This window comes from Eubalaena glacialis, chromosome 13, assembly GCF_028564815.1.
Source record: "Eubalaena glacialis isolate mEubGla1 chromosome 13, mEubGla1.1.hap2.+ XY, whole genome shotgun sequence".
Taxonomy (NCBI): Eukaryota; Metazoa; Chordata; class Mammalia; order Artiodactyla; family Balaenidae; genus Eubalaena; species Eubalaena glacialis.
Window position 1 is genome coordinate 25132984 of NC_083728.1, and position 26283 is coordinate 25159266.

Below are 26283 nucleotides of genomic sequence, written 5' to 3' on the forward strand. Positions count from 1 at the left end.
GAAGGTGGATTCTTTACCACTGGACCACCAGGGAAGTCCCTATACATTTTTAAATGATCACCATGATAAGTTTAGTTGTCATTTGTCACCATACAAAGATATTACGTAATTACTGATTATATTCCCCACACTGTACATTTCATACCTGTGACTCATTTAATTTCCTTTTTTGTTTTAATAGAATCATGGATTTTTTTTTCAAATTTATTAATTTTTTTGGTTGCGTTGGGTCTTCGTTGCTGTGCATGGGCTTTCTCTAGTTGCATCGAGTGGGGGCTACTCTTCGTTGTGGTGTGCGGGCTTCTCATTGTGGTGGCTTCTCTTGTTGTGGAGCACGGGCTTCAGTAGTTGTGGCACGTGGGCTCAGTAGTTGTGGCTCGCGGGCTCTAGAGTGCAGGCTTAGTAGTTGTGGCACTTGGGCTTAGTTGCTCTGCAGTATGTGGTATCTTCCTGGACCAGGGATTGAATCCGTGTTCCCTGCATTGGCAGGCGGATTCTTAACCACTGCACCACCAGGGAATTCCCTCATTTTAATTTTCAACTGAAAGTTTGTGCCTCTTAATCTCCCTCACCTATTTCTTTCCTCCTTCACCCCTCCCCTTTTTCTATCTTTTAATATAACTGTTTTTAATGTCCAGAGTTTGTAATATGAGGGCCACCGCTTTCTCCCATACTCAAATTGATAAATTCTCAGTTGGCCGGTGAGGCCAGTTGGGATACTTCTTGTCTAATTTGGTTTCTAGGAAGACTTCATTCAAGGCCTTAATGGTTACTGATCAAATGGAATTGTGTATGTCACCAGCTTTCTCATATTCCTTAATCCTGGCCTTTGAGAGAGACAAAAACTCAGCACAGCATTTGCGTGTTTTTCTTCAGCATCCACCTGGACAGTATATTTATGCTTTGGCACGAGAATCTTCAGGGCATTAAACTTCTTTTCAAAGTCATCTGCCAAGCCAGCTTTCACCACATTGGCCTTGTAGTAAGCCTAGTCATAGCAGGTAGATTCTCAGGTAGAGTAGCCAACCTGGAGATGAGGGTCTCATTCCAGGATTTCAGGGAATTAGCAGTGGCCTTTGGTCTTGGGGTATGATCTCCCCAAAAGCTACCCAGTTAGCAGCTTCCATTGTAGACTTTCTCCCTCTTGGATCACTTGCTCTGGGGGAAGCAATGTCATGACCAACCTTAAGGAAGCCTTTGTGATGAACTGAATATTGCTGCCAACAGTCAAATGAGTAAGCTTGGAAGCAGATATTTAAGCTCTTTTAGATATTGCAACCTCAGTCGACAGCTTGGCTGCAATCTCATGAGAGACTCTGTGCCTGAACTATCCAGTTAAGCCACTCCTGGATTCCTGACTCTCAGGCACTGTGTGAGATAATAAATGTGTGTTGTTTTAAGCTATTCAGTTTTTGGACAGTTTGTTACACAGAAATAGATAACTAAGATACCTAGGGAGTGAATTAACATAAAGAATACCAGGACCTAGAGCACTGTAATATATCAAGGTTGGGATGGGGAAGAGGAACTAGCAAATATAGCTGAAAAGGAGGAAAATCAAGGGAATGTTCAGGGACGCTAGATGACCATGTAATTGCTTAAGGAGGGAGTAAAAACTATGTCAAATGCTATTTCAAGGTTGAGAAAATTTAGATTGAAGATTGATGATTAATTTGCCAAAATTGAGACTTTGGAGACTTTGGCAACAGTAATTTCAGTGGCGTATAGGGACAAGAGACTGATCGAAGTACATTGAGGGAAAGATGTGGAAAGACAGAGTATAGACAACCTTTTTGAGGAGTTTTACTCTAAAGGAGGGCAGAGAAATGGTATGGTAGCTGGACGGAGATGTCTAGTGAAGATTTTTAAAATATGAGGATCTGAATATTTGAATGCTGATGGGAATAATTCTATGGATAAAGAAGTTGATGATGTAAGAAAGAGGATTGAATGAGCAATGTCTTTGAGGAGGCCAGAAGGAATAGGATCACCAGTTCACAGGTGGAGGATTTGGTTTTATTTATTTATTTATTTATTATAAATTTATTTATTTTATTTTTGGCTGCGTTGGGTCTTTGTTGCTGCGCACGGGCTTTCTATAGTTGTGGCGAGTGGGGGCTACTCTTCATTGTGGAGCACAGGCTCTAGGTGCACAGGCTTCAATAGTTGTGGCTTGCGGGTTCTAGAGCGCAGGCTCAGTAGTTGTGGCACACGGGCTTAGTTGCTCGCGGCACGTGGAATCTTTCTGGACCAGGGCTCGAACCTGTGTTCCCTGCATTGGCAGGTGGATTCTTAACCACTGCGCCACAGGGAAGTCCAAGGAGGGTTTGGTTTTAGATAGGAAGAAAGGAAGTTCATCCATTGTTAATAAGAGAAAAGTAGAGAATATAGATATAGATAGAGGAAGTTGGTCAACTGGGTAGTGGGAAAATAAGATGGTTCTCATTTAATTGCTTCTCTTTTCTCAGTGACATAAGAAATGAGATTGTCGGCTACAAGTGAGAACTGGAGAGGGAAGTTGGAGGTTGAGGAGAGGGGAAAATGTGAAATAATCCTTTCAGAAAGAATATGTCAAATGAATAAATGGAAGAGCTATATCTAGCCACTTAACCATCATTTAAAATGTTTTTTCCATGGGAAAATGTTTTCTTGGATACAGTGAGGGAGCCTAGAATACATTCTTACTCCTCATCACATGCGTGCATGTGTGTGTGAAGGGGGATAAAGGCCGGAGGTAGGAATTCTAGCTACTAGAAGCATGTTAGCTCTCTATACCTGTCTAAGATAACCCCGTTAGGACTGTTAACCTGTAAAACTCTGAATTAAGGGGCAAGAACAGTTGCTTCCCCTGAGCGTAGTGAGTATGACTTCAAACTCAGAGTCCCTTGCTCCTCATTCCTGAATATGGGTTAATTTGCTTGTAAGCTGGGCATTCATAAATCAAGAGCTACCTATATTTTAATATAGTTTCTCTAAGTAATAAAACACTATAAAGAAATAAAATTATATCAAGCCAAATGAAAAGCATACTTTTGGAGAGAAAGTTAATTGCTGCTTTGTATTGTTTCTTTCTTAATCTTTAGCAGATTTTATTATCTATTTCTTAAGGAAAGGTAAGAATATGTGAAAGTGGAGAAGAAAAATCTGCACAGGAGAGAAAAAAGTAATTTAGCAACCACAGGTTAGATTTTATGACTGCCTTCAACAGACGTTTCTGCTTTCTGTGTTTAGTCAAGTACTGATAGTAAAATTGTGAGTTTATCCATATATACCCTACCCTGACTGGGAGTAGTCACCTAAATGGAGATGTAGCATAAAGACAAATTATATTCAGTGCATGCTTCTCTATAATAGTATGATATGCAGTTAAACTAACTACTGTGTACATGTTAGTTCATTACGGAAATGAGCCCAATTGCTGATAGACTTTTTGAGAACAGTTTGTTCTGTTATTTCTGAGACCTATTTAGTGCCATTCTAAACTATCTGAAGCATCAAGACACTTTGAAAGCAGGCTATTGGTAATATAAATATCAAGTTGCTACCTCTTACAAACAAAGATAAATGCAAAAAAGAATCCATTAGTAGATAGTTGTAAAAGTTTAATTCTTTTAGAACTTTGAAAGTCAAAGCTGATTTCCCTATTTTCAAAACGAGGTAAAAAGTTGATCTCAGTTAGCTAACGTATTGAGTTTTACTGTATGCTAGGCACTATGCTAAGTACTTTGTTAACATTACCACTTAATTCTCCCAAGAACCCTGTGAAATAGGTCACTATACTTATTTTATAGCTGAGGAAACTAAGGCTCAGAGGGGAAGACAACTTACCCAGAGGTACATAGGTGGAACCTGGTTTTAAACCTGAGTCTGACCCCAAAGCCTTGTTCTTTCTACCACACTAGCATGATCTCACAAAAAAACCTGTCAATAACCTTTACAGTATCATAAGACACATTTTTACAAGTGGTTGGGAGTTGGGAAGAGGTGCTTCTGAGTCACCAGCATGGGCTCACTAAAACAAGTCATGTACTTTCCTTCTGGTGTGGTGGATTGGTGAACTGGCTTATAATAGCAGACCAACTATCCTGCCTAGAACAACTAGAAAAGCAGGAGGAATACAAAAAGCATCTGTTTGACGGCATTGGAAAGTAGCAAGATAACCAGGACTTGAGGGGCTGAGATCCCAGAGTTGAAATTGCAAAAAGTGAGATCGACAGTCTGAGCTGCTTTCTCCTTGATGTATTTACCAATTTGTAAGTGGCACAGGCTGAGGGGGCAGAGAAAGAGAACAGAAATTGGATGGTAAGAGGCTACAGATCTAAGCAGAGCTCTTGGCAGTCTAATGGTGCTGGGGAAATACAAATTTAAGTGCACTTCCAACCAAGGTGGTAGGGCTCTGGCAAAGGACTTGGCTTCTAGTTAGGTCCTCTAAAGGACTACACTCAGAGAATGAGGGTAGACCATGTATAGACTAGTCTTACAAAGACTGAAGCCAGCTTCTAATCAGCTTAACCCCTAATTAGATTAAGGTGATACAATTCTAATTAATACTTGCCAGAAGCTTAAAGAAACCCTTACTGGAAGAAAATCCAGAACCTCTACAATTTCTTTTGCACAGTGTCTGTCATTCAATTAAAAGTTACCAAGCATAATAAAAGATAGAAAAAAATAGGCACTAAAAACAGTCTCACAGGTGATCCAGATATTGGAGTTATCAAACTTGGACTTTAAAATGACTGTGACCAGTGATTGATATGTTAAAAAAATAAGTGACAAGATAGTGAATTACACCAGGGAACTGGAATATGTAAAAATGATCAAAGGGAAATTCTAGAACTAGAAAACGTAATAACAAATTAAGAATGCAAAAGGCAAGGTTAACAGCAGATTACACAAAGCTGAAGAGAAGATTAGTGATCTGGAAGATAGAAAATAACCATACTGAAGCTTGGAGAGAAAAGGATAGAAAACAGAGAAATAAAAAAGCGATCTATGAGATACAGTAAAATGGTTTAACATACATACAAATAGAGTTTCAGAATGGGAGAAGGGACAGAATGAGGAAGAAACAATATTTGAAGAGATTAGTGGCTGAAATTTTTTTAAACTTATGAAATATTTCAATTCAAGAAAGTCTGGGGGCTTCCCTAGTGGCGCAGTGGTTGAGAATCTGCCTGCTAATGCAGGGCACACGGGTTCGAGCCCTGGTCTGAGAAGATCCCACATGCCGCAGAGCAACTAGGCCCGTGAGCCACAACTACTGAGCCTGCGTGTCTGGAGCCTGTGCTCCACAACAAGAGAGGCCGTGACAGTGAGAGGCCCGCTCACCGTGATGAAGAGTGGCCTCCGCTTGCCACAACTAGAGAAAGCCCACGCACAGAAACAAAGACCCAACACAGCCAAAAATAAATAAATAAATAAATAAATAAAAAAAAAGAAACTCTGTAAACCCAAGTAGGGTAAATTCAAAGAAAACACACATCATGATAAAACTGCTCAAAACCAAAATAGGTTAAAAGCAGCCAAAGAGGGACAATTATCTTTAAAGAGAAACAAGATGGAAACGAACTTTTCAACAAAAATGAAGGAATCCAGAAGACAATAAAAAGGTATCTTTACAGTGCTGAAAGAAAATATCTACTGACATAGAATTCTATACTAAGTAAAATATCTCTAGAAATAAAGGCAAAATAAAGAGGTTTCCAAGCAGATAAAAATTGATAGCATTTATTGCCAGCAGACTCACATTTAAAAAAATACAAAAAGGCAGAAGGATTATGATCCTTGACAGTCTCATGGAATATAGGAAGGAATAAATAACAATGAAAAAGGTAAATATATGGGTAAATCTAAATAAGTATTGACTGATAAAACAATAATAATAATGTATTTTGGGTTTAAAATATATGTAGAATTAAAGCTATAACAACAATAACAGGAAAGGCTGAGGGTAGCTATATGGAGTTTAAAGTGTTCAGAGATCCCTTTATTGTTTAGGAAGTGGTAAAAGTAATCATTTATATTATACTTTAATTAAACTCAAAGACATATGTCATAATCTATAAGTTAACCACTCAAAGAATACTAGCTAAATGTATAACCAACAAGCTAATAGAGGGGAAAATGGAATAATAAAAAATAGTGAAGCAAGCAAGAAAGAGAAAACAGCATAGAGAAAATGGGACAGATGGAAAATGAAATAGTAAGACAGTAAACTTAAACACACATATATCAGTAATTACATTACATGTAAATAGACTAAAATCCAGCTAAAAGATAATGATTATCAGATTGGGTTAAAAAAATAATTATATGCTGCTTTTAAGAAACACATTTTAAGTATATTAGGACACACAAAAAAGTAGAAAGTAAAAATACAGGAGAAGACATATCATGCAAACATTTTCCCAAAAAAGCTGACGTAGCTATACTAATATTAGATAAAGAACACTTAAAGGCAAGAAACATTGCTAGAGGTAAAGAGGATTATTTTATAATGATAAAAAGATCAACACCCAGAAGATACAGTAATTCTACACATAAATTCATCTTACTACATAGCTTCAAAATATATAAAGCAAAAGTGACATGACTAAAAGGAGAAATAGACAAATCCACAGTCAAAGAGGGCGATTTTTAACTATCTATCTCAGTCACTGATATAGCAAACAGACCAAAAAATCAATAAGGACATAGCAGAGTTGAATAAATCCTTAACAAACAACCTAGATGTCATACATAGAATATTACACCCTTAAATGTTAGTATGCACATTCTTTTCAAGTGTTCGTGGAGCACTTATCAAAATTGACCATATTATGGACCACAAAGCAAGTCACAACACATTTTTTTTTGGGCGGTGCCGCACGACATGTGGGATCTTAGTTCCCCAACCAGGGATTGAACCCATGCCCCTTGCAGTGGAAGCTCAGAGTCTTAACCACTGGACTGCCAGGGAAGTCCCCACAACACATTTTAAATGATTGAAATAATACAGAGTATTTTCTGTGACCACAATAATAAATACATTACAAAAATATAAAAAGAAAACAAAAATAATTTGAAATTACACTATAGTCTCAATTAAAGAAGAAATCTCAGGGGAAATTAGAGTATTTTGAACTGAATGATGTTGATAAAACAACATATCAAAATTTGTATGATGCAGCTAAAGCCATACTCAGAGGAAAATTTATTGCTTTGAATGAATATACAGTTGACCCTTGAACAGCACAGGTTTGAACTGCACAGGTAGGTCCACTTATATGCAGATTTTTTCCAATAAGTACATACTGCAGTACTGTACAGTCTGAGGTTGGTTGAATTTGAGGATGCAGAACCATGGATATGGAGGACCAACTGTAAAGTTATACTCAGATTTTTTACTGCATGGGGGTTAGCACTCTCACATTGTTCGAGGGTCAGCTGTTTTAGGAAAGAAGACTAGGACTTTCCTGATGGTGCAGTGGTTAAGAATCCACCTGCCAATGCAGGGGACACGGGTTCGATCCCTGGCCTGGGAAGATCCAACATGCCGCGGAGCAACTAAGCCCGTGCACCACAACTACTGAGCCTGTGCTCTAGAGCCTGCAAGCCGCAATTACTGAGCCCGCGTGCTGCAACTACTGAAGCCCGCACACCCTAGAGCCCGTGCTCTGTAACAAGAGAAGCCACCGCACTGAGAAGCCCGCGCACCTCAACGAAGAGTAGCCCCCGCTCGCCACAACTGGAGAAAGCCTGCTCACAGCAACGAAGACCCAACACAGCCAAAATAAATAAATAAACAAAGAAATAAAAAAAAGAAGTCTAAAAATCAGTGATCTAGGTATCATCAGAAAAAGATAAAGCAATTATCCCCAGAAGAGTTTGAAGAATTGTGTATTGTAAAGTTTAGAAATTAAAGAAGTATAATAATCATTAAAGCCCAAAGTTGGTACTTTGAAAGACTAATAAAATTTAGAAATCTCTGGCAAAATTTGTCAAGATTAAAAAAAAGAAGATGCACATTACCAATATTGGGAATGAAAAAGGGAACATCACTATAGTTCCTGTGGACACTAACAAATAAAATATTATGAACAATTTTATGCCAAAAAAATTATAAATTTTTGTGAAATGAACAAATTCCTAGAAAACCAACAAGTTACCTAAACTGGCTAAGAAAAAAATAGCAAATCTGGATAGTGTTTTATCTGTGAAAGAAATTGAATCTGTAATTTTAAATCTTCTCTCAAAGAAAACCCAGGTTGACAGAATTCAAAAAGAGTCATGTACCAAAATGTTCATTGCAGCTCTATTTACAATAGCCAGGACATGGAAGCAACCTAAGTGTCCATCAACAGATGAATGGATAAAGAAGATGTGGCACATATATGCAATGGAATATTACTCAGCCATAAAAAGAAACGAAATTGAGTTATTTGTAGTGAGGTGGATGGACCTAGAGTCTGTCATACAGCGTGAAGTAAGTCAGAAAGAGAAAAAGAAATACCATATGCTAACACATATATATGGAATCTAAGAAAAAAAATATATATATATATAGTTATTTTTCACCCAAAAAAAAAAAAGAAAACCCAGGTTGAGATGGCTTCATGGTGAGTTAATTTTCCCAACTGTTTGAGGAGGAAGTAACACTAATCATATAAAACATCTCAGAGAACAGAAGAAGGGAAAACATTTTGCGTTTTATTTTATGAGTTCAGCAATCCTGGTCCATTATGGAGTTTCCTGTGCCTATTACATACGTCTTAAAACTAAAATTCACCTCATACCTTTACTGTGTAAACAGCTCTTCACCAGGTATTTAACATATATTAGATTTTGTTTATTCTCTTTATTCAATTCAGCAGATAGTCCCAGTGGCACAAAATGATTCAAGTGATGCTAAATAATTCTCCCTCATATGTACGCTGGCAAACTAACATAGAACAGTATTCTAGGAAAGAAAGAGATTTTTGTTGACAGAATAGCCTCCTCCCCACCCCCTACTCTGGAAGCTGATAACATTAACATTTAACTTAATGTATTTGTTTTTCTCCTGCAGACTCCATTAATAATATACCTCTTTCATTTTCTGATTGACTATGCTGAATTGGTATTTATGGTAAGTAACCTTCCACATAAAATCAATATGTATGTATTTTTAATTTTAGAGTCTTTTTAAAAATAAATTTATTTATTTTACTTTTGGCTTCGTTGGGTCTTCATTGCTGCACGTGGGCTTTTCTCTGGTTGCAGCGAGAGGGGGCTACTCTTCGTTGAGGTGCGCAGGCTTCTCACTGCGGTGGCTTCTCGTTGCGGAGCACGGGCTCTAGGGTGCACGGGCTTCAGTAGTTGCAGCATGCGGGCTCAGTAATTGCGGCTCACGGGCTGTAGAGCGCAGGCTCAGTAGTTGTGGCGCACGGGCTTAGTTGCTCCGCGGCATGTGGGATCTTCCCGGACCAGGGGTCGAACCCGTGACCCCTGCATTGGCAGGTGGATTCTTAACCACTGCACCACCAGGGAAGCCCTAATTTTAGAGTCTTTTATCTTCTTGTTGTTAAGGGAAAAAAATCTATTTTAGGAGCTCAGGAGTTTCTCAGAACATAAAAGCAAAAAGCTATCGTAAATGTGAATTCATGGAACTGTGATAGTATTATGGATGTGTGAGGAGTAGTCTCTGGCATCTGACCAGTTCCAATTCCTTATACTTTTAAAATTTGATTTCTGGACTATGTAGTCTTGAATTTCTAGCTTCAAGGTTCTATGATTGGCTTTAATTGTGGTGCCAGTATAGAGGGCATCCTGAATTTCCTAAGCATTCTGCCAAGACATTCTGTGCAGAGGACATAGGCCAGATGAGACTTTAAGGGCAAGAACCTTCAAAATTGAGAAAACAGGGCTATGTTTTGAGTGTAGTAGTTTGAAACACTTGCCTAATCTAGAGTTGAAAATCTGGGTCAAGTAGGAGGTCCACTGAGGTCTTCATTAATAATTATAATGGCTGTGGCTTGTTGAGAGCTTACTGTGTGCCAAGTACTTGACCTGCATCAGGCCTGCAAAGCAGTGGGTATTATTCTCATTTTATAGAAAACTTAACTAACTTGCGATTACAGAGCAGATGTGGGACACCAAACTGATGTAAGCCTCAGTGGGTCCTAGTCCTCAGAGTTTTCTGGTCAGACCTCCCTGAAGAGGCTTTATCTTTGTAGTCGAAGTGAGGGTTGAGGTTCTACCTGAATGTAAGAATTCAGTACTGGATAGTCCATCACCATCCAAAAACTCCAGACTCTGGCAGCATTCCATTACTCCTATATTAATTAGGTTCATTTCCTTTTACTTCTCTTTCTCTTGACAGATAACTGATGTACTCACTGCCATTGCCCTGTATTTTGCAATCCAGGACTTCAATAAAGTTGTGGTGAGTAGTCAGTGGGTGGGACAAAACCAGTGAAATTCGGTAGCCTGCTGATCTCTGTTATCACAAAAAAATCAAAGGTCGTGTACTTAAAGATCAGCTGTCTTAAAATCCTAAGAAGTGGGAGTGAAGCTTCTGGCTTGTTCAGCCATCCCTGGAATGACCGAACCCAAACCAATAAGACAGCTTTACTAATAGATATAGAAAGGTCAGCTTAATCTTCGTGGCTTAATATCTACTCACCTATCCAGGTTCAGACTTTTTGGAGCAAATGGAGTTGGACTACTGTTATACTAATGAAGACCCTTAAAAATCTTCCATTCTTTTCACCAGTTTTTCTTTCCAAAAGAAAACGAATACAGCTTTTAACTCACTGTCTTATGCCCATCCAAGGTAAAACTGGATTCCCAATGTAGTTTCTATTTCCCTGCAGAGAGCAATCTTTTTTTAATTAATTAATTTATTTATTTATGGCTGTGTTGGGTCTTTGTTTCTGTGCGAGGGCTTTCTCTAGCTGCGGCAAGCGGGGGCCACTTCTCATCGCGGTGCGCGGGCCTCTCACCATCGCGGCCTCTCTCGTTGCGGAGCGCAGGCTCCAGACGCGCAGGCTCAGTAGCCGTGGCTCACAGGCCCAGCTGCTCCGCGGCATGTGGGATCCTCCCAGACCAGGGCTCGAACCCGTGTCCCCTGCATTGGCAGGCAGACTCTCAACTGCTGCGCCACCAGGGAAGCCCCAGAGAGCAATCTTAATTGGAAAATTTGGCATGTATTAAATACCTATTGAAAACCATATGTAATAGCCAAGGAGAATTGTGTAGTGGGACCATTCTCATTTTCCTGGGTTCTGAGAGAGTTAACAGATTAACCATGTGTAGTATCCACGTAGTTATTTTAAAAATTGTCTGCAGTCCTCATTGACTGGCTGGGAGCCACTGAGAGGATTTAGACTGGGGTGAGTGAAGGCTGCATTCCATTGGTGGTGTCTGTTTGTGGTTCATTTTCACTTCTGTTACCAAGTAATAGAACCAGAATTAGCAGTCTGCCTTTCTGTGCACTGGTCATCAGTAACATAAAGTGGGTGAATTCTGCAATTTTAGACCTCAAAGAGATTTTTAAAATATCTGGACTGAGGGTTCTTAATTTGGGGTCCATTTATAGGCGTAATGGGTCTATAAAGCCCTTGAAATGGTATGAAAAATTGTGTATGTGCATATATCATTTTTTCCAAGAAGTAAGTCCATAGTTGTGCTATCAGTGCTCAAGGAGTCCTTGATTCCCCCCCTTAAGGGATTAAGAACTACATATTAGAGACTTAACATCACTAAGACCAGGGAGTATACCTCTTAAGCTAATGGAGCATTTGTGACAACATGGGTGAACCTTGAGGACATTTTGCTAAGTAAAATAAGTTAGACAGAGAAAGACAAATACTGTATGATCTCACTTATATGTGGAATCTAAAAAAGTCAAACTCATAGGAATAGAGAGTAGCTTGATGGTTGCCAGGGGCTGGGGGGTGGGGGAAATGGGGAGATGTTGGTCAAAGGTACTAACTTCCAGTTGTAAGATGATTAAGTTCCAGGGATCTACTGTGCAGCATAGTAACTCTAGTTAACAATATCGTATTGTATACTTGAAAGTTGCTAAGAGAGTAGACCTTAAATACTCTCACCACACACACACACACACGAACACACACACACACGTAGTTATGTGAGGTGATAGGTGTGTTAACTAACCTTATTGTGGTAATCATTTTGCAATATATATGTATAATATATCCAATCATCATGTATACCTTAAACATATACAATGTTATATGTCAATTATATTTCAAGAAAGCTGGGAAAGAAAAGAAAGGAAAATTTTAGGGCTGATGTAAAATGCTTTAACAGGATTCCCTAGAAGGCCAGAGATGAAATAACTGGGCATGAGATTCATAAGCAGAGGAATTCAGAAATAAAATAGCAGTGGTTGTTTTCTTCTCCCAAGGTAGTTTGTGTATGTAAACTCCAGTCTTTTTCCTTTGAAGTTACCTGCTAAAATATTTAGGGGTGGTACTTCCCTTGTGACGCAGTGGTTAAGAATCCACCTGCCAGTGCAGGGGCCATGGGTTTGATCCCTGTTCCGAGAAGATCCCACAAGCCACGTAGCAACTAAGCCCGTGCGCCACAATTACTGAGCCTGCGCTCTAGAGCCCGCGAGCCACAACTACTGTGCCTAGAACCCGTGCTCCACAACAAGAGGAGCCAGTGCAATGAGAAGCCTGCGCACCGCAACAAAGAGTAGCCCCCGCTCGCCGCAACTAGAGAAAGCCCGCGTGCAGCAACAAAGACCCAATGCAGCCAAAAATAAATAAATTAATTAACTTTTAAAAACCCTCATTATCTCATCTATGAGAATTGGGCGATTGGGATTGACATGTATACACTGATGTGTATAAAATTGATGACTAATAAGAACCTGCTGTATAAAAAAAAAAAGTGCTTTGTACCAGAATGATTACTGTGTGTCGTAGGAGGAGGGGGCTACTTGATAATTTTGTGTTGTTTTCCATAATTCCTTAGAATTTTCTTTCTAAAATAGATGAATTTCCTTTAGGAATTCCAGAAAGCCTTTAGAGAAATATTCTTAAAATTGTTTGCTTTACAAATGTATGTTATTATTTTATTGAGAAATAAGATTAAAATCATCTTTCTGATTTTAAGATAAAAAAAAATAATGTAGAGAATTTGCCACTCACAGACCTTCATTAAAAGAATGATCAAAAAATGTGTCTAAGAAGGAAATAGATGGAAGGAAGACAAGCATTTACTGGACAAAAGAACAATAATGAAGACTTATTTGGGGACTGTTACAACAAGATGGATTGATTCACATGTTTCAGTCATTAGAATGGACATCTTTGGAGGCCACTAGTCTGCCTATCATAGTGTGCTTGGTACTTTTAATTTCAGCATCCTAGTGGGCATGTCACCAGTGGTATCTCCTTGTGTTTTTAATTTGCTTTTCCCTAGTGACTAACGATGTTGAGCATATTTTCATTTGTTTATTTGCCATTTATATATTTTCTTTTGTAAAGAGTCTGATCAACTTGTTTCCCATTTTTATTGGCTTATTATCTTTTTATTAGTGAGTTTTAAGTTTTCTTTATATATTCTGGATTTAAGTCAGAACAAATAAAAGTTTTATAAAAAAAAATCTATTAAAAAAAATTTAGGGGTGAAGGGTCATGATATTTACAACTTACTTTCAAATGGTTCTGGAAGAAAAACGGTTCCCATGTGTGCTTTTGTCTCTCTCTGTGTGTGTGTGTGTGTGTGTGTGTGTGTGTAGAGATAAAGAAAATGTGGCAAAATGTTTAACAGTTGGTGGATCTACGTGTTTTATTAAATTATTCTTTCAACTTTTCTGTAGTTTGAAAGTTTTAAATATAAAACACTGGAGAAAAAAATAGCGTGTATATATGTATATATGGGATATATGTGAATATCTAAGGGGGTTTTGGCAGCTTTCATCTAAGAACACAATCAGATCTTTTCAAACAAAATATAAAACAAATGTTAGGTTTTTTTTTCTGAAATGTGTTTTAATGAAAGTTGATTAGAGATGCTACCATCATATGCATTCCTTTTTTTTTTACTGATCAACTGTCATATACTCCAATTAAAACAATTTTTAATAGGAGGAGAAGCTTATGGGGAACTAATGAAACTAGGTTTCAGTGAGTTTCTTAACAAAGTCAGCTTCAGTGTCAATAGAAGAGATACTTTTAATTTAGTACATCAGTAATTTTAATTCATTTCTTAGTTATTTCTGACTTTATATGGAAACATATAGAGATCTCTTTTTTTTTCTTTGTGTGATTTAAAGAGGGAGAGAGAAAACCGAATGAGCTATTGTCAATACCCTGGTTTTGAGCACACCAAGGCAGGGTGTGCTATCTGTTATCACCAAGATAAAACTTTATCACCAAATAAAAATTTGGAATAGTTTTGCTTCTTCATCCTCAGAATTCAGCCTGCTAGAACATTAGGTTTCTTGGTTAGAATAAGAGTTTCATTTACCCTGTGTCAAAAATTAACTCATTCTAAATGGCAGACTTTGATGATACTAATATACTACTGTTGATTTGGATAGAATATTAGCACATCTTCCCCCAAATCTTTCCCAGTTTGTCAGAATGGGCCCATATCATATAGTCTGGAAGTATTTTAGTCTTGCTAGAATTTGAGACTTTTTATCCCTGGTAATGAAGGTGTGTCTGCACCCAAATGCATCCTGGTAAACTATGGTGCAGAGAGGGAAGACTCCAGCCCCACCCCAATCTCCAACTTGAGCATGTGGAATATGAATGCTGATTGATTGTGACCAGTTGATTCTCATGACATTTTACATCTGCCTCACTTGACAAAAGCAACGTTAGTCTAGTCTGTCCTTTGCTGAGACTGCGCTTATTTGGAACTCAGAATTCATGTTAGAAAGCTGCAGGTAGTTTGATAGGGAGTGATAAAAACCTGTATCCCCTACTATGCTTAGAGGGTTGTGAATTTGGAGGTTAGGTTCCTGAATTTGGAATATGCTAAGGCTAACAGTTGGAGATACAGTGGGGGTGGAATATTCATCCCCCCACCTATAGGTTTTGGGGATGCAAAGGGGTGTAGACACAGCTTCAGTGATTAGAAGAATCTCTTTATTTGGAGTAAGGGAATTATGTCCTTGCAAAAATCAACCTTTCAAGGGACAGGGAAATGGCTGCGTGGGGTAGTGGGTAAAAGGGAAGGAAAACTCCACCCTGGAGATTTTTTTTAATTCAAAAATTTCTGCTACAATATAACATACATATGGAAAAGCTGATTAATGATTACAAAGGTAACACATTCAGGTAATTACTTTTTAGGTCACTTTAAACCTCTCCTGCTTTAAATCTCATTGTTGAGGCTGCTGAATATACCTAGAAATATACCTATCTTTGGATTTTAAATTGTACTCTTTAACCTTATTTATTTACTTATTTATTTTTGGCTGTGTTGGGTCTTCATTGCTGTGCATGGGCTTTCTCTAGTTGCGGTGAGCGGGGGCTACTCTTCGTTGCGGTGCGCGGGCTTTTCATTGTGGTGGATCCTCTTGTTGCGGAGCACGGGCTCTAGGCGCGTGGGCTTCAGTAGTTGTGCCGTGCAGGCTTCAGTAGTTATGGCTCACGGGCTCTAGAGCGCAGGCTCAGTAGTTGTGGTGCACGGGCTTAGTTGCTCTGCGGGCATGTGGAATCTTCCCGGACCAGGGCTCAAACCCGTGTCCCCAGCACTGGCAGGCGGATTCTTAACCACTGCACCACCAGGGACGCCCCTCATTTATTTTTATACTTCTAATATTTTCTTGGTGTGTGTGTGTTTAATTTTCCTTAGTTTTTAGCCACTTTCTTGTCTCTAACTGGATGCATGGGGATGTTTTAAAGGGATTTTGTCTGTGCTTAGGGGATCTGAGTCAATATTGAGTTCTAAGGCCAGGCATAATGGCACTGTGCTGGTGAGATTGGGGGAGACAAAAGAAAGGTAGCATCGAATCTGGGGACTGCTGACCTGACTGCCCTTCTCTCGTGGAGACTCTCCTTTCATAAAATCTTTCTGTTTTAAAGTATTTTGGAAGATTGGGGTTACAAGGAAGTATTCTTTCCTTGTTGGCACAGTGTCACCTTTGCCCAGGGCCTACACATCCCTGTTTAACTGCCTGCATCTCTTACTGTAGTCCTGCTGGCTGGCTTCCAGCCTGGGGAATGGGCCTGTATTCCCATCTGTCTCTCTGGCTGCTCCTGGGTGAACTCCCTGTTTCCTTTTAACAGCCTTCTTTGTGGATCTCACACCCTCCAGGTGGCCTTCTTTTTGCAGTAGAACTCCAGAACCCTTAGCTAGTGGGGCCTCCGTCCTTCCACCACTGCTGCAGCTGTCCTCATTAACTGCTTTGTTTGCTAAGCCAGCCCCCTTCTCTCTAATAAAAACACCTTAGTTTATATTTTGCCCTTTTAATTAAATAACCCCAGCTGTGAATGGCAGCATAAACCTTACTGATGATAATTCCCACCACTTAACTTGGACTCCCAGAGATGATCAAAGGGAGGCTTTTGAAGTTTGTTCAGGTTTTTTGATTAAGCCTCTACCTAAACCTCTGGAAGAAATCTGTGGTTACCTGTATTTCTGTGATGATCCTGGGATTTTCTTTTGAACTGAAAGATGGCTCTTAAAACAATTTTTTTTAGTTTAAAAATTTAAATATCCAAAATATCTAAGACATGCAAAAATATATAAAGAATAATACATACTGTGAACCTATTTCAGCTTAAAAAATAAAACATTTTACATATAGTTGCCTCTCTCTGATACTTTCGTCTCCTTACTCTCCTTCTCTCCAGTTACCACTGTTCTGAATTTAGTGTTTATCATTCCCACACATGGCCTTAACTTTTTGTGCATTTGTAAATATACCTAAGTAACATATAGTGTTATTTTGCATGCTTTTAACTTTATGTAAATGGTGTAATGCAGTATTCTGTTGCCATCTGTGTTTTCATCCTTAAATCTTTAATCACACACTACTTTGGCTTCTCTGAATTACTGTGTTTTATAATAGGTTGCAGCATTGATTTTATACTATCTAAGATCATTAAATCAGCAGGGCTACCCATTTGGGGTTCAGAGGCTTTTTCTATCTGTAGTGTGACCCATGTTTGCTTATAGGGTTGCCTAACTTTTTTTCATTCTGGAACACACCCATGAACTTGTTGGGACACACACAGGGGAAGGCAAGAGCTTTCCACCCCCATCTCACTCCCTCTAAATTATCCGGCTGCCCAGCCACACCCAGCCTTCCTCCTCCTTCTCTTCATCATGGTCATTTCCCACTTCCTCTGCGGAAGTCAAAAACTTGAAACAGGAGAGCTCGGAAGAAAACCCAGGACACTGTGACATTCAGGGGATCGTTCCACTTTGCATGAAAATATTTCGCTTTGATGGAACTTTGGAATCCTTAGGCCACTGATGATAACTCTTAAAAATGACTAAAAACTGCTTTGCCATTCAATCATTCATTTAGCCATTCAACGGATATTTATTGTTTGCTCACTGTGCCAGGTATTGGCAAATAAACATGGTCTCTGCCCTCATGGAACTTATAGTGAAGGAGAAAGAGAGTCAGTCACATAAATAAATAAAAAAGTTCTAACTGTGAACAGTGTTATGAGATTTTTACAGTCAGGGCAGTGAGTGTGCCTTCCTGAGGAAGTGACGATTTAACTAAGATCTAAAGATTATGTGCGAGTTAACTAGGGAAAGAGAAGAAGAGGTTGTTTGTTCTAGGTTAAATGCAAAGACCTGGGAGCAGGAGGGCAGTGGCATGTTCATGGTGCTTGAACCCAGAAAGTGAGAGGTGTGGGTAGCGGGCGTGAAATGACCCTGGAGAGGTAGGGCCAGGTCAGGCAGGCCACGTGGGCCATGGAAGAACTTTTGTCTTCATCCTAAAAGCAACGCGAAGTTATTTGTTTCATGTGTTTTGTCTTTTTTTTTTTCCAGTTTAAAAAGCAGAAACTCCTCCTAGAACTAGACCAGTATGCCCCAGATGTGGCCGAACTCATCCGAACCCCTATGGAAATGCGTTACATCCCTCTGAAAGTGGCCCTCTTGTAAGTATTCTCTGACAAAACAGGGCTCAGTGCCAACGAATGTGAGGAAAATCTGATGAGACTTTCTCATGTTGTTTGTTGTATTTTTGGAGATTTGCAGTCTTAGTCATCAAGTATTTGCTATAGTTCTGTTGCACAACTGGGGTTCTGGCCAGGAAAAGAGACAGAGCCATCCTGTCTCTGTTGGGACAAAGCCTCACACAAGCACACGCACAATCGACCCTTCACAAATGCTTTTTCACTCGATGCTGATCTGGTTCCAGCCTCCTTGTAACCAGTGTTTCTAAAAAAAAAAAAAAAAAAAAAAAAGTTTTCCAGTTGTGATATATGGATTGCATAAAATTCTGATCTTTATGCAGCAGTTATTTCAAGCAACTCCTATGTTTCATGTACAATTTAGTCCCCCGTTTGTAGTTCAGAAAACTGAAGAAAAGTACCAAACAGACCCATCCCAGCTGGATGACCAGTATGAGAGAGTGGAACTTACTGAGGCTCTATGAAAGAATTCTCTAGGAGTACCAGTGCTGCCTATAACTTTAATTCTTTCAGGTTATTCCTGTTTATATTCCTGAGATAGGCAAATGGGAATAAATTATTCAGTCAACTAATAGTAAATGTTAATAACATACTAGTTCCTAAGGATACACAGTAAAACAAGGCAGACAAGTTTCCTCATGGAAAAACATGACCTTAAAGCTTCAGATTTAGAAGGGGCCTTATGAGGACAGTTTATTCAACCCTTTGCCTTGTGTGTGACTCTCCTATTCAGTATTCCAGATAGGTGGCTGTGTAGCTGCTTATTGAACATCACCTGCTATTTAGAAATGGCTTTTTTTCTCCTCCCACCAAACACATTTGAGGTATCGGTTCATATCTATGTATTTCAGAAATATTGGTGGGAACTACCTAATAGAACCAGAGGTTTGGCAACATTATGAATCCCTTATGGACTCCTATGTCTCTAGGGGGTAGTTTTGTAATAGCAGCAGCCATTTCTTTAAAGGTTGTAGAACAAGCCTATCTGTAATTGCTGAAAAAAAAAAATCAACAATTTCTGGGCCTTTGGCTTTAGAACTGCTAATCTTACAGCTCTGAGAGGTATTGGATTTAAGGTCTTTATTTGCGCATAATAATTATAATCTCTCCCTGAGACACTGGTATGTTTCTTCCTATCTGATAATCAGAATTATGTAACTGGTCTCCCTTTTCACTTTGTCTGCCAGGAAACTCAGAGCCAGATTTAAAGCTGATTACTACAGTGTTGTAGAAGACCCATTTGTTCTTCTTTCCCTAGCCTTTACTTTTTCCTTTTATTTATGCTTTCCCTGGTCTTGATTCTTTATTTCTATTTTAATTTTGCTCTCACTTTTTATTATCTGTTCTCATTTGAGCTGCCTCAAATCTTTTGTGGAAGCAGGATAAAAATAAATAAAAACACAGTTATGACTGTATAAGATTTCCCTATTCAGCATTTCAAATTTATTTTTTCAGTCCATTCCTTCCCACCTCAGGAAAAGACTGTTTCAGTTTAATTCCTTCCCAGTGGAAGTTCAGGTTGTCCTGTGAAGTTCAATGGCCACTAGCTTACTGAATTCAGCAGATACTTATTCTGTCCTTTGGGTCTGGCTTGGTGGATATAGCTTGGCTGCCAAGAGGGCTAAACTTAAGCTGCTCTCACCTCTTGAATGGGGTAGCCTATGTCAGAGGTTAGGAACCTGACTGAGGAAACAGTACTTTCCTGCTTTTCAGAGATAACTGTAGCCATTCCTAAAATATATGGCTCTGTGGGAATTGGTAGAATTTTTATCATTTTTGAAGCCTGAAGTAATAAAAAATGTAGGCTTATTGCCAGAAAGACCTGATTTTGAATGTATTTATTAGCTTGTAAAACCTTAGGCTACTTAACCACTGAGTCTCAGTTTCCTCATCTGCAAAATGGGAATGATGTAATAGCTGGTTTACAGGATCCGTGATGATGAAATATGATGGTTTTCCATATAACACATAGCACAGAATAGGCAGTGAATGTTCACTGCCTTTTACTCACTGGCCACAACCCCACTCCATCCTCTTTTACTTAGGAAAACTTATTTCTAAGAAGTTGCCTTCCCTTGAGTATGGTTTTAGTAAACCTCTTGAACTTCCTGGCTATGGTGGCCAGGACTCCCTGGTCCTTTGACCAGGATTACTAATGCCAAATATGTGTGTTTTTCCCCAGCTATGTCTTAAATCCCTACACGATCTTGTCTTGTGTTGCCAAGTCTACCTGCGCCATCAACAACACCCTCATTGCTTTCTTCATTTTGACCACGATAAAAGGTAAGGCCCCAAAGGAAAGTACAAAATTCAGTCCCTAATTTGTGCAGGCTTTTGTAACACTTATGCTGTGGATTTAAAAAAAAAAAAAACAACACTTAAAAACATTTTTTAAAATTACACAAATAATTTTATAGAAAATTTAGATAAGCCAAGAGAAAAAAATTAATTAAAACATCCTGAAATTCTACCACTCAGAGAGTCACTGTTAACATAGTTTAAACAAAAAACAAAAACTTCTAAAAGGCTTACAATGAGAATAACAGTGTTCTGCCCCTTTCTTCCCATCCCTAGTTCAACTTCTTTGAAGGAACTACTTTTTTTTTTTGCTAGTATTTATTTCCATATTTCTAAATAAGACCTCGTATTGCTGTTTCATGAATTATAAATTTTAGACATTATCTATTGTATTCTTATTATGGGAGATAAAGATTTAGCTTTCTTTTACCAATATCTTCACTTCCCCTTTACCTGGTTTTCCTAGAGAAGTTATGTCACAGCTTTGATTAAATCAGTAGTTGGTACCTATATTTTATGACAGTATATGTATTATTCACTGTTGGGAAAAGTAATAACTATGGTTATTTTTTCTTTCTTGTACAACCTTTTATTTTTTCTGAGGTTAATAATTGTGGGTTTTTTGCTTGTTTTTGTTTTTGTTTTGCTTTATCTTTCTGTACCAATCACTTTTTTCCCCCCCAGTTGCTCTGCTAGATCTTTCAAGTGCCTAACAATACAGGCATACCTAAGAGATATTGTGAGTTTGGTTCCAGATCACAGCAATAAAGCAAATATTGCAATAAAGTGAGTTACACGAATTTTTTGGATTCCCAGCACAGATAAAAGTTATGTCTACACTATACTATATTCTGTTAAGTATGCAATAGCATTATGTCTAAAAAAATGTACATAGCTTAAATTAAACATACTTTATTTTTAAAAAAAATTAGCCCCTAATAAGAGAATCAGCCCATCCTTTGAAGCTTTGAAGCCAGGCATTGACTTCTCTTTTCTAGCTATGAAAGTCCTAGATGGCATCTTCTTCTGAAATAAGGCTGTTTCGTCTACATTGAAAATATGTTGTTTAGTGTAGCCACCTTCATTAATTGTCTTAGGTAGATCTTCTGGATAACTTGCTGCAGCTTCTACATCAGCACTTGCGACTTCACCTTGCACTTTTGTGGTCTGGAGACAGGCTTCTCTCCTTGAACCTCATGAACGAATCTCTTCTAGCTTCAAACTTTTCTTCTATAGCTTCCTCACCTCTCTCAGCCTTCATAAAATTGAAGAAAGTTAGGGCCTTACTCTGGTTGAGGCTTTGGCTTAAGGGAATGTTGTGGCAGGTTTGATCTTCTCTCCAGACCACTCAGACTTTCTCCATATCAGCAATAAGGCTGTTTTGATTTCTTATCATTCATGTGTTCACTGCAGTCGCACTTTTAATTTCCTTCAAGAACTTTACATTTGCATTACCACTAGGCTAACTGGTGCAAGAGGCCTAGCTTTCATCCTATCCCAGCTTTCGACGTGCCTTCCTCACTAAGCTTAATTATTTCTAGCTTTTTTTTTTTAATTTTTAAAAAATTATTTATTATTTTTGGCTGCGTTGGGTCTTCGTTGCTGCACGTGGGCTTTCTCTAGTTGTGGCAAGCGGGGGCTACTCTTTGTTGCGGTGCGCAGCCTTTTCATTGAAGTGGCTTCTCTTGTTGCGGAACACGGGCTCTAGGTGCACGGGCTTCAGTAGTTGTGGCATGCGGGCTTCAGTAGTTGTGGCTTGCAGGCTCTAGAGCGCAGGCTCGGTAGTTGTGGCGCATGGCCTTAGTTGCTCTGCGGCATGTGGGATCTTCCTGGACCAGGGCTCAAACCCATGTCCCCTGCATTGGCAGGCGGATTCTTAACTACTACGCCACCAGGGAAGCCCTATTTCTAGCTTTTGATTTAAAGTGAGAAGTATGCAACACTTCCTTTGACTTGAACACTTAAAGGCCATTGTATGGTTATTAATTGGCCTAATTTCAATATTAGGAAGGAATAGGGAGGCCTGAGGAGAGGGAGAGAGGTGGGGGAACAGCTAGTCTGTGAAATAGTCAGAACACAGACAACACTTATCAGTTGTTTGCCATATTATGGGCATGTGGTGCCCCCAAACAATTAAAAGAGTAATATCAAAGATCACAGATCACCATAACAAACATAATAATAATGAAAAAATTTGAAATATTGCAAGAATTACCAGAACGTGACACAGAGACACAAAGTGAGCAAATGCTGTTGGAAAAATGGCTCTGATAGACTTACTTAATGCAGGGTTGCCACAGATCTTCAGTTTGTAAAAAACACAATATCTGCAAAGTACAGTAAAACAAAGTAGGTCTGTAGTTTTTAAAAAAATGCTTAAGTACATCAAATAGTTTATTGGTTCCATTATTTTTCTGGAGATCTGCCTCACACATCCTTCATCCTGTACCAGTCTGTCCTGGTTGTTGTGTTGTCTTGATGCAAAGCTGTCATACTGGAACTTTTCCTTATAATTCTCTTGTATTGTATCCCTTCTTTCCTAGATTCCTTTTTTCGTTTATTGATTTTTTTCCTCGGTTTTGCTAAAGTACTTCCTCTAGTAATTTTCTAAGAAAGGGTGTGTGAGATACGTATTTTGAATCATTCCACACATGAAAAAATGTGTTTTTCTAACTTAGCACCAAATTAATAGTTGGGGCAAGGTATAGAATTCTAGACCGGAAAAAATTTTCCTTCAGCATTTTGAAGGCATTGCTTCACTGTGTTCTAGCATCCCGGTTGCTGTTGGGCAGTTTGAAGCCATTATATGTAACCTAATTTTTTCTTTGAAAGATTTAAGATCTTCTTTTTATCCTCAGTATTTTGAAATTTCATGATGCTATGTCTACTTGGTTCTTTTTTTCATTCATTACTGGGTACTTGGTAGGCCCTTTCAAAATAGAGACTAGTGTCCTTTAGTTCTAGAAGATATTCCGGTACTGTTTTTCAAATTCTCTCTCCTCTCTGTTTTCTCTGTCCTCTCGTTTGGGGTGCCTATTGGATATTGGACTTTTTGGATTGATCTAATTTGTATGTTTTATTTTCTATTGATTTAAGTTCTTTCTTGGTCTCCAGTTGTTTCTTTGAAGCATCATTATTATTTTATCACCACGATATCCTCTCTTATCTCTCTGAGTTTTCTTGGTTTTGTTTTTGTTTTCAGTTTCCATTTGTTCTAAGCATAATCTCTTTGTCTTCCTGGATTCTCTCCCCCCTCCCCGCCCTGCCTTTCTTTTTCTGTTTGTCTTGGGCTCTGTCTTTCATATGGGTAGATTTTCTCTTATTTATGGTGATCCTTGGCTGTCTGCTTATTATTTAAGAATGTTAGAAGGATGGGGTATGTAGGGGTATTCACCTGGCTGCACATAGTTGAGGTGAGACCTGGGGTTCTGGCTGGTCTGTATACAAACGTTCAGCTTGATTCTCATCTCTGTAACTTACCCCCACCTGCCATAGTATCTGATATCTTCAAGGTGCTGGATCTCTCAGAAGTTGTGTGGGGTGAGTTGGCCTGATTTTTATTGGTATTCCTCTCTGCAGGCCATTGAGCTGTAATTTCTTCCATATTGCTCAATCATTTATCCCTCTTCCTCCTGCTTATAATGTTTCCACTATTATGTTAAAATTTATTTTGCTATAGTCTCTTCTGTTAATTTGTTATTTAAGACTATTTTTAATGCTTTATTGTCATTTTAGTGAGGTTTTGGAGGGAAAGATGATATACATGTGATTAACCTACCATTTTTCACTAGAAGTCTATTAGCATTGGAGGTATATATTTCCAGATTTTTCCCTCATTTTTCTTTTACACTTTTAAATATTGTATCAGTTAACTGTCGTCACAAAAATGTTATTTGACAAAGCACTCCAAAACTCAGTGGCTTAAAACAACAATACGCATTTACTTAGCTCATGTGTCTGTAAGTCAGATAGGTGTCAGCTGATCTAGGTTGGATATGGCTAGACAGTTTGTTGGTTTCATCGGGGCTCATTCATGCGTCAGCAGCTGACTGTAGTTGGCTCATCTAGGCTGGGCTCTTCGCCATATGTCTGTCATCCTCATGGACCAGGGGACTAATTTAGGCATATTCTTCTCATAGTGATGGGAGAGACACAACTGCGAGCAAGCCCAATGAGGCTTGAGCTTTTGATGTTTCTGGTTGTATCACATGTGCTTATATCGCATTGATCAAAACATAACATATGGCTGATCTCAGGGGTGGGTATTTCCATCCTGTCCACAATGGGGGGACACTGCAAAGTTATATGGCAAAGAGCCTGGACATAGGGAGGGGTTAAGAATTGGGGCCAAAAATACAGTCTACCACATGTCAGTAAACATTTAGTCTGTCATTTTTCATGGTTGCTTACTGTTCCGTTGTGTTGATGAATAAATAGAAATTCTTTAACCAACTTATACTATTAAATATCTAGTTAATTTCCCAGTTTTCAGCTGTTTAAATAATACTATAGTTGATTTTCTTTCTTTTTTTTAATTTTTAAATTTTTTTGGCCGCATCATGCGGCTTGTGGGATCTTAGTTCCCAAACCAGGGATCGAACCGGGGCCACGGCAGTGAAAGTGCCGAGTCTTAACCACTGGACTGCCAGGGAATTCCCATACAGTTAATTTTCTAATATAATTTCTAACAGTAATTGTCACACGCATGTTCAATTATTTTCTTACTCTAAAGTCCTAGAAATAGAATTATTGTGTCACTGGGTGTATACCTTCTTTAGGATTTCTGAAATTTATCACTAAATTGCCTTCAAGAGTTTTACCAACTTATACTCTCATAAGAAGTGTATGAGAGCTCTTATTTCCCTACATTATTGCTGAATAGTTTGCACACTTAGGAAATAAAGACTCAAAAGTTGTACATAGGACCTTTTACTTAGAGTTTACTTACCGTTTCTAGGGTGGCACATGGGAATGACTTAGGTCTTCATAAGACATTGCTTCGCTTGGAGTGGTTGTAGTTAGTCTTTCTGTAGGTCATTTAGTTCAACTTATTATCAAGTTACTTGAAATGACTCTTTGCTGTCTGTGAACATCCCCTGCCTCAGTTCCTGTTTCCAGAGTGTCCAGCTCAGGTAGACTCATTTATCAAGGTGCCTGGTGTCCATTAAAGTAAGGACTGTATGAGGCAGCCTGGCAGAAGGGATTGAGCACTGGCCTTTGGAAATGTCACCTTTAAAATAGCCGAGCACAAAGGTAGAAAGACTAAAGACATGCTCTCTGAGGTGTGTACAATGGAAGTCTCACACAAAAATGTAAAGTATGCCATTTTAAGAACATCTTTCAAAAGACCCTTTAAGTCAATGGAACCATTTTGTTTGGGGGAAAAAAATGTAAAAAAGTTATACGTAACTCCTTTGCAGCCACATTGTTTTTGGTTCCACAGAAAAAAATTTTTTTTATTATGTCACTCTAGATTTCTGTCAAATGAATTTTATGAACATTTTTGTAATATTGTATGCACAGTTTTGTTTTAATTTTATTACTTGTTTCATATGAATCATGAATGACATTAGTCACATTTGTTAATTTCTTTACATCAAAATTTAAGTTTTTTAAATTTTAAGAGTAGTTCAAGTACTTGGTAAAAATAAAAGAAATTCAAACATATGAAATGGGAAGTAAAAGTCTTTTATCATCCCACCCTACCCCACCTCCACTTCCATTCCTCAGGTATATTTGTCATGGGGTCCCAGGCCTTCCCTTTTGCTGGACACTTAAGTTATTTTCCATTTTTGGCAGCTGTAAGTAGAGACCGTTGCAAGTAACATTTCTAATCTGTTAAAATATTTGAAGAATTCTATTTTAGTTAGGTCTCTGA

At 38.6% G+C, this 26283-nt stretch overlaps 1 protein-coding gene and 1 pseudogene across 4 annotated transcripts in view; one reads left to right on the forward strand and one right to left on the reverse strand.

Annotated features, from left to right (window-relative positions):
* PIGU (phosphatidylinositol glycan anchor biosynthesis class U) overlaps positions 1-26283 on the forward strand; it is a 106131-nt gene that overhangs the window by 15411 nt on the left and 64437 nt on the right. For 3 of the 4 annotated variants that reach the window (XM_061208500.1, XM_061208501.1, XM_061208503.1), the window contains 4 exons: positions 9047-9106; positions 10340-10402; positions 17962-18071; positions 20290-20390. In XM_061208500.1, the coding sequence (XP_061064483.1) occupies positions 9047-9106; positions 10340-10402; positions 17962-18071; positions 20290-20390 (334 nt within the window). The remainder of the gene's footprint in view (positions 1-9046; positions 9107-10339; positions 10403-17961; positions 18072-20289; positions 20391-26283) is intronic. The other variant, XM_061208502.1, reaches the window with a different exon arrangement.
* On the reverse strand, positions 675-3840 carry LOC133103383 (ATP synthase subunit d, mitochondrial-like; annotated as a pseudogene).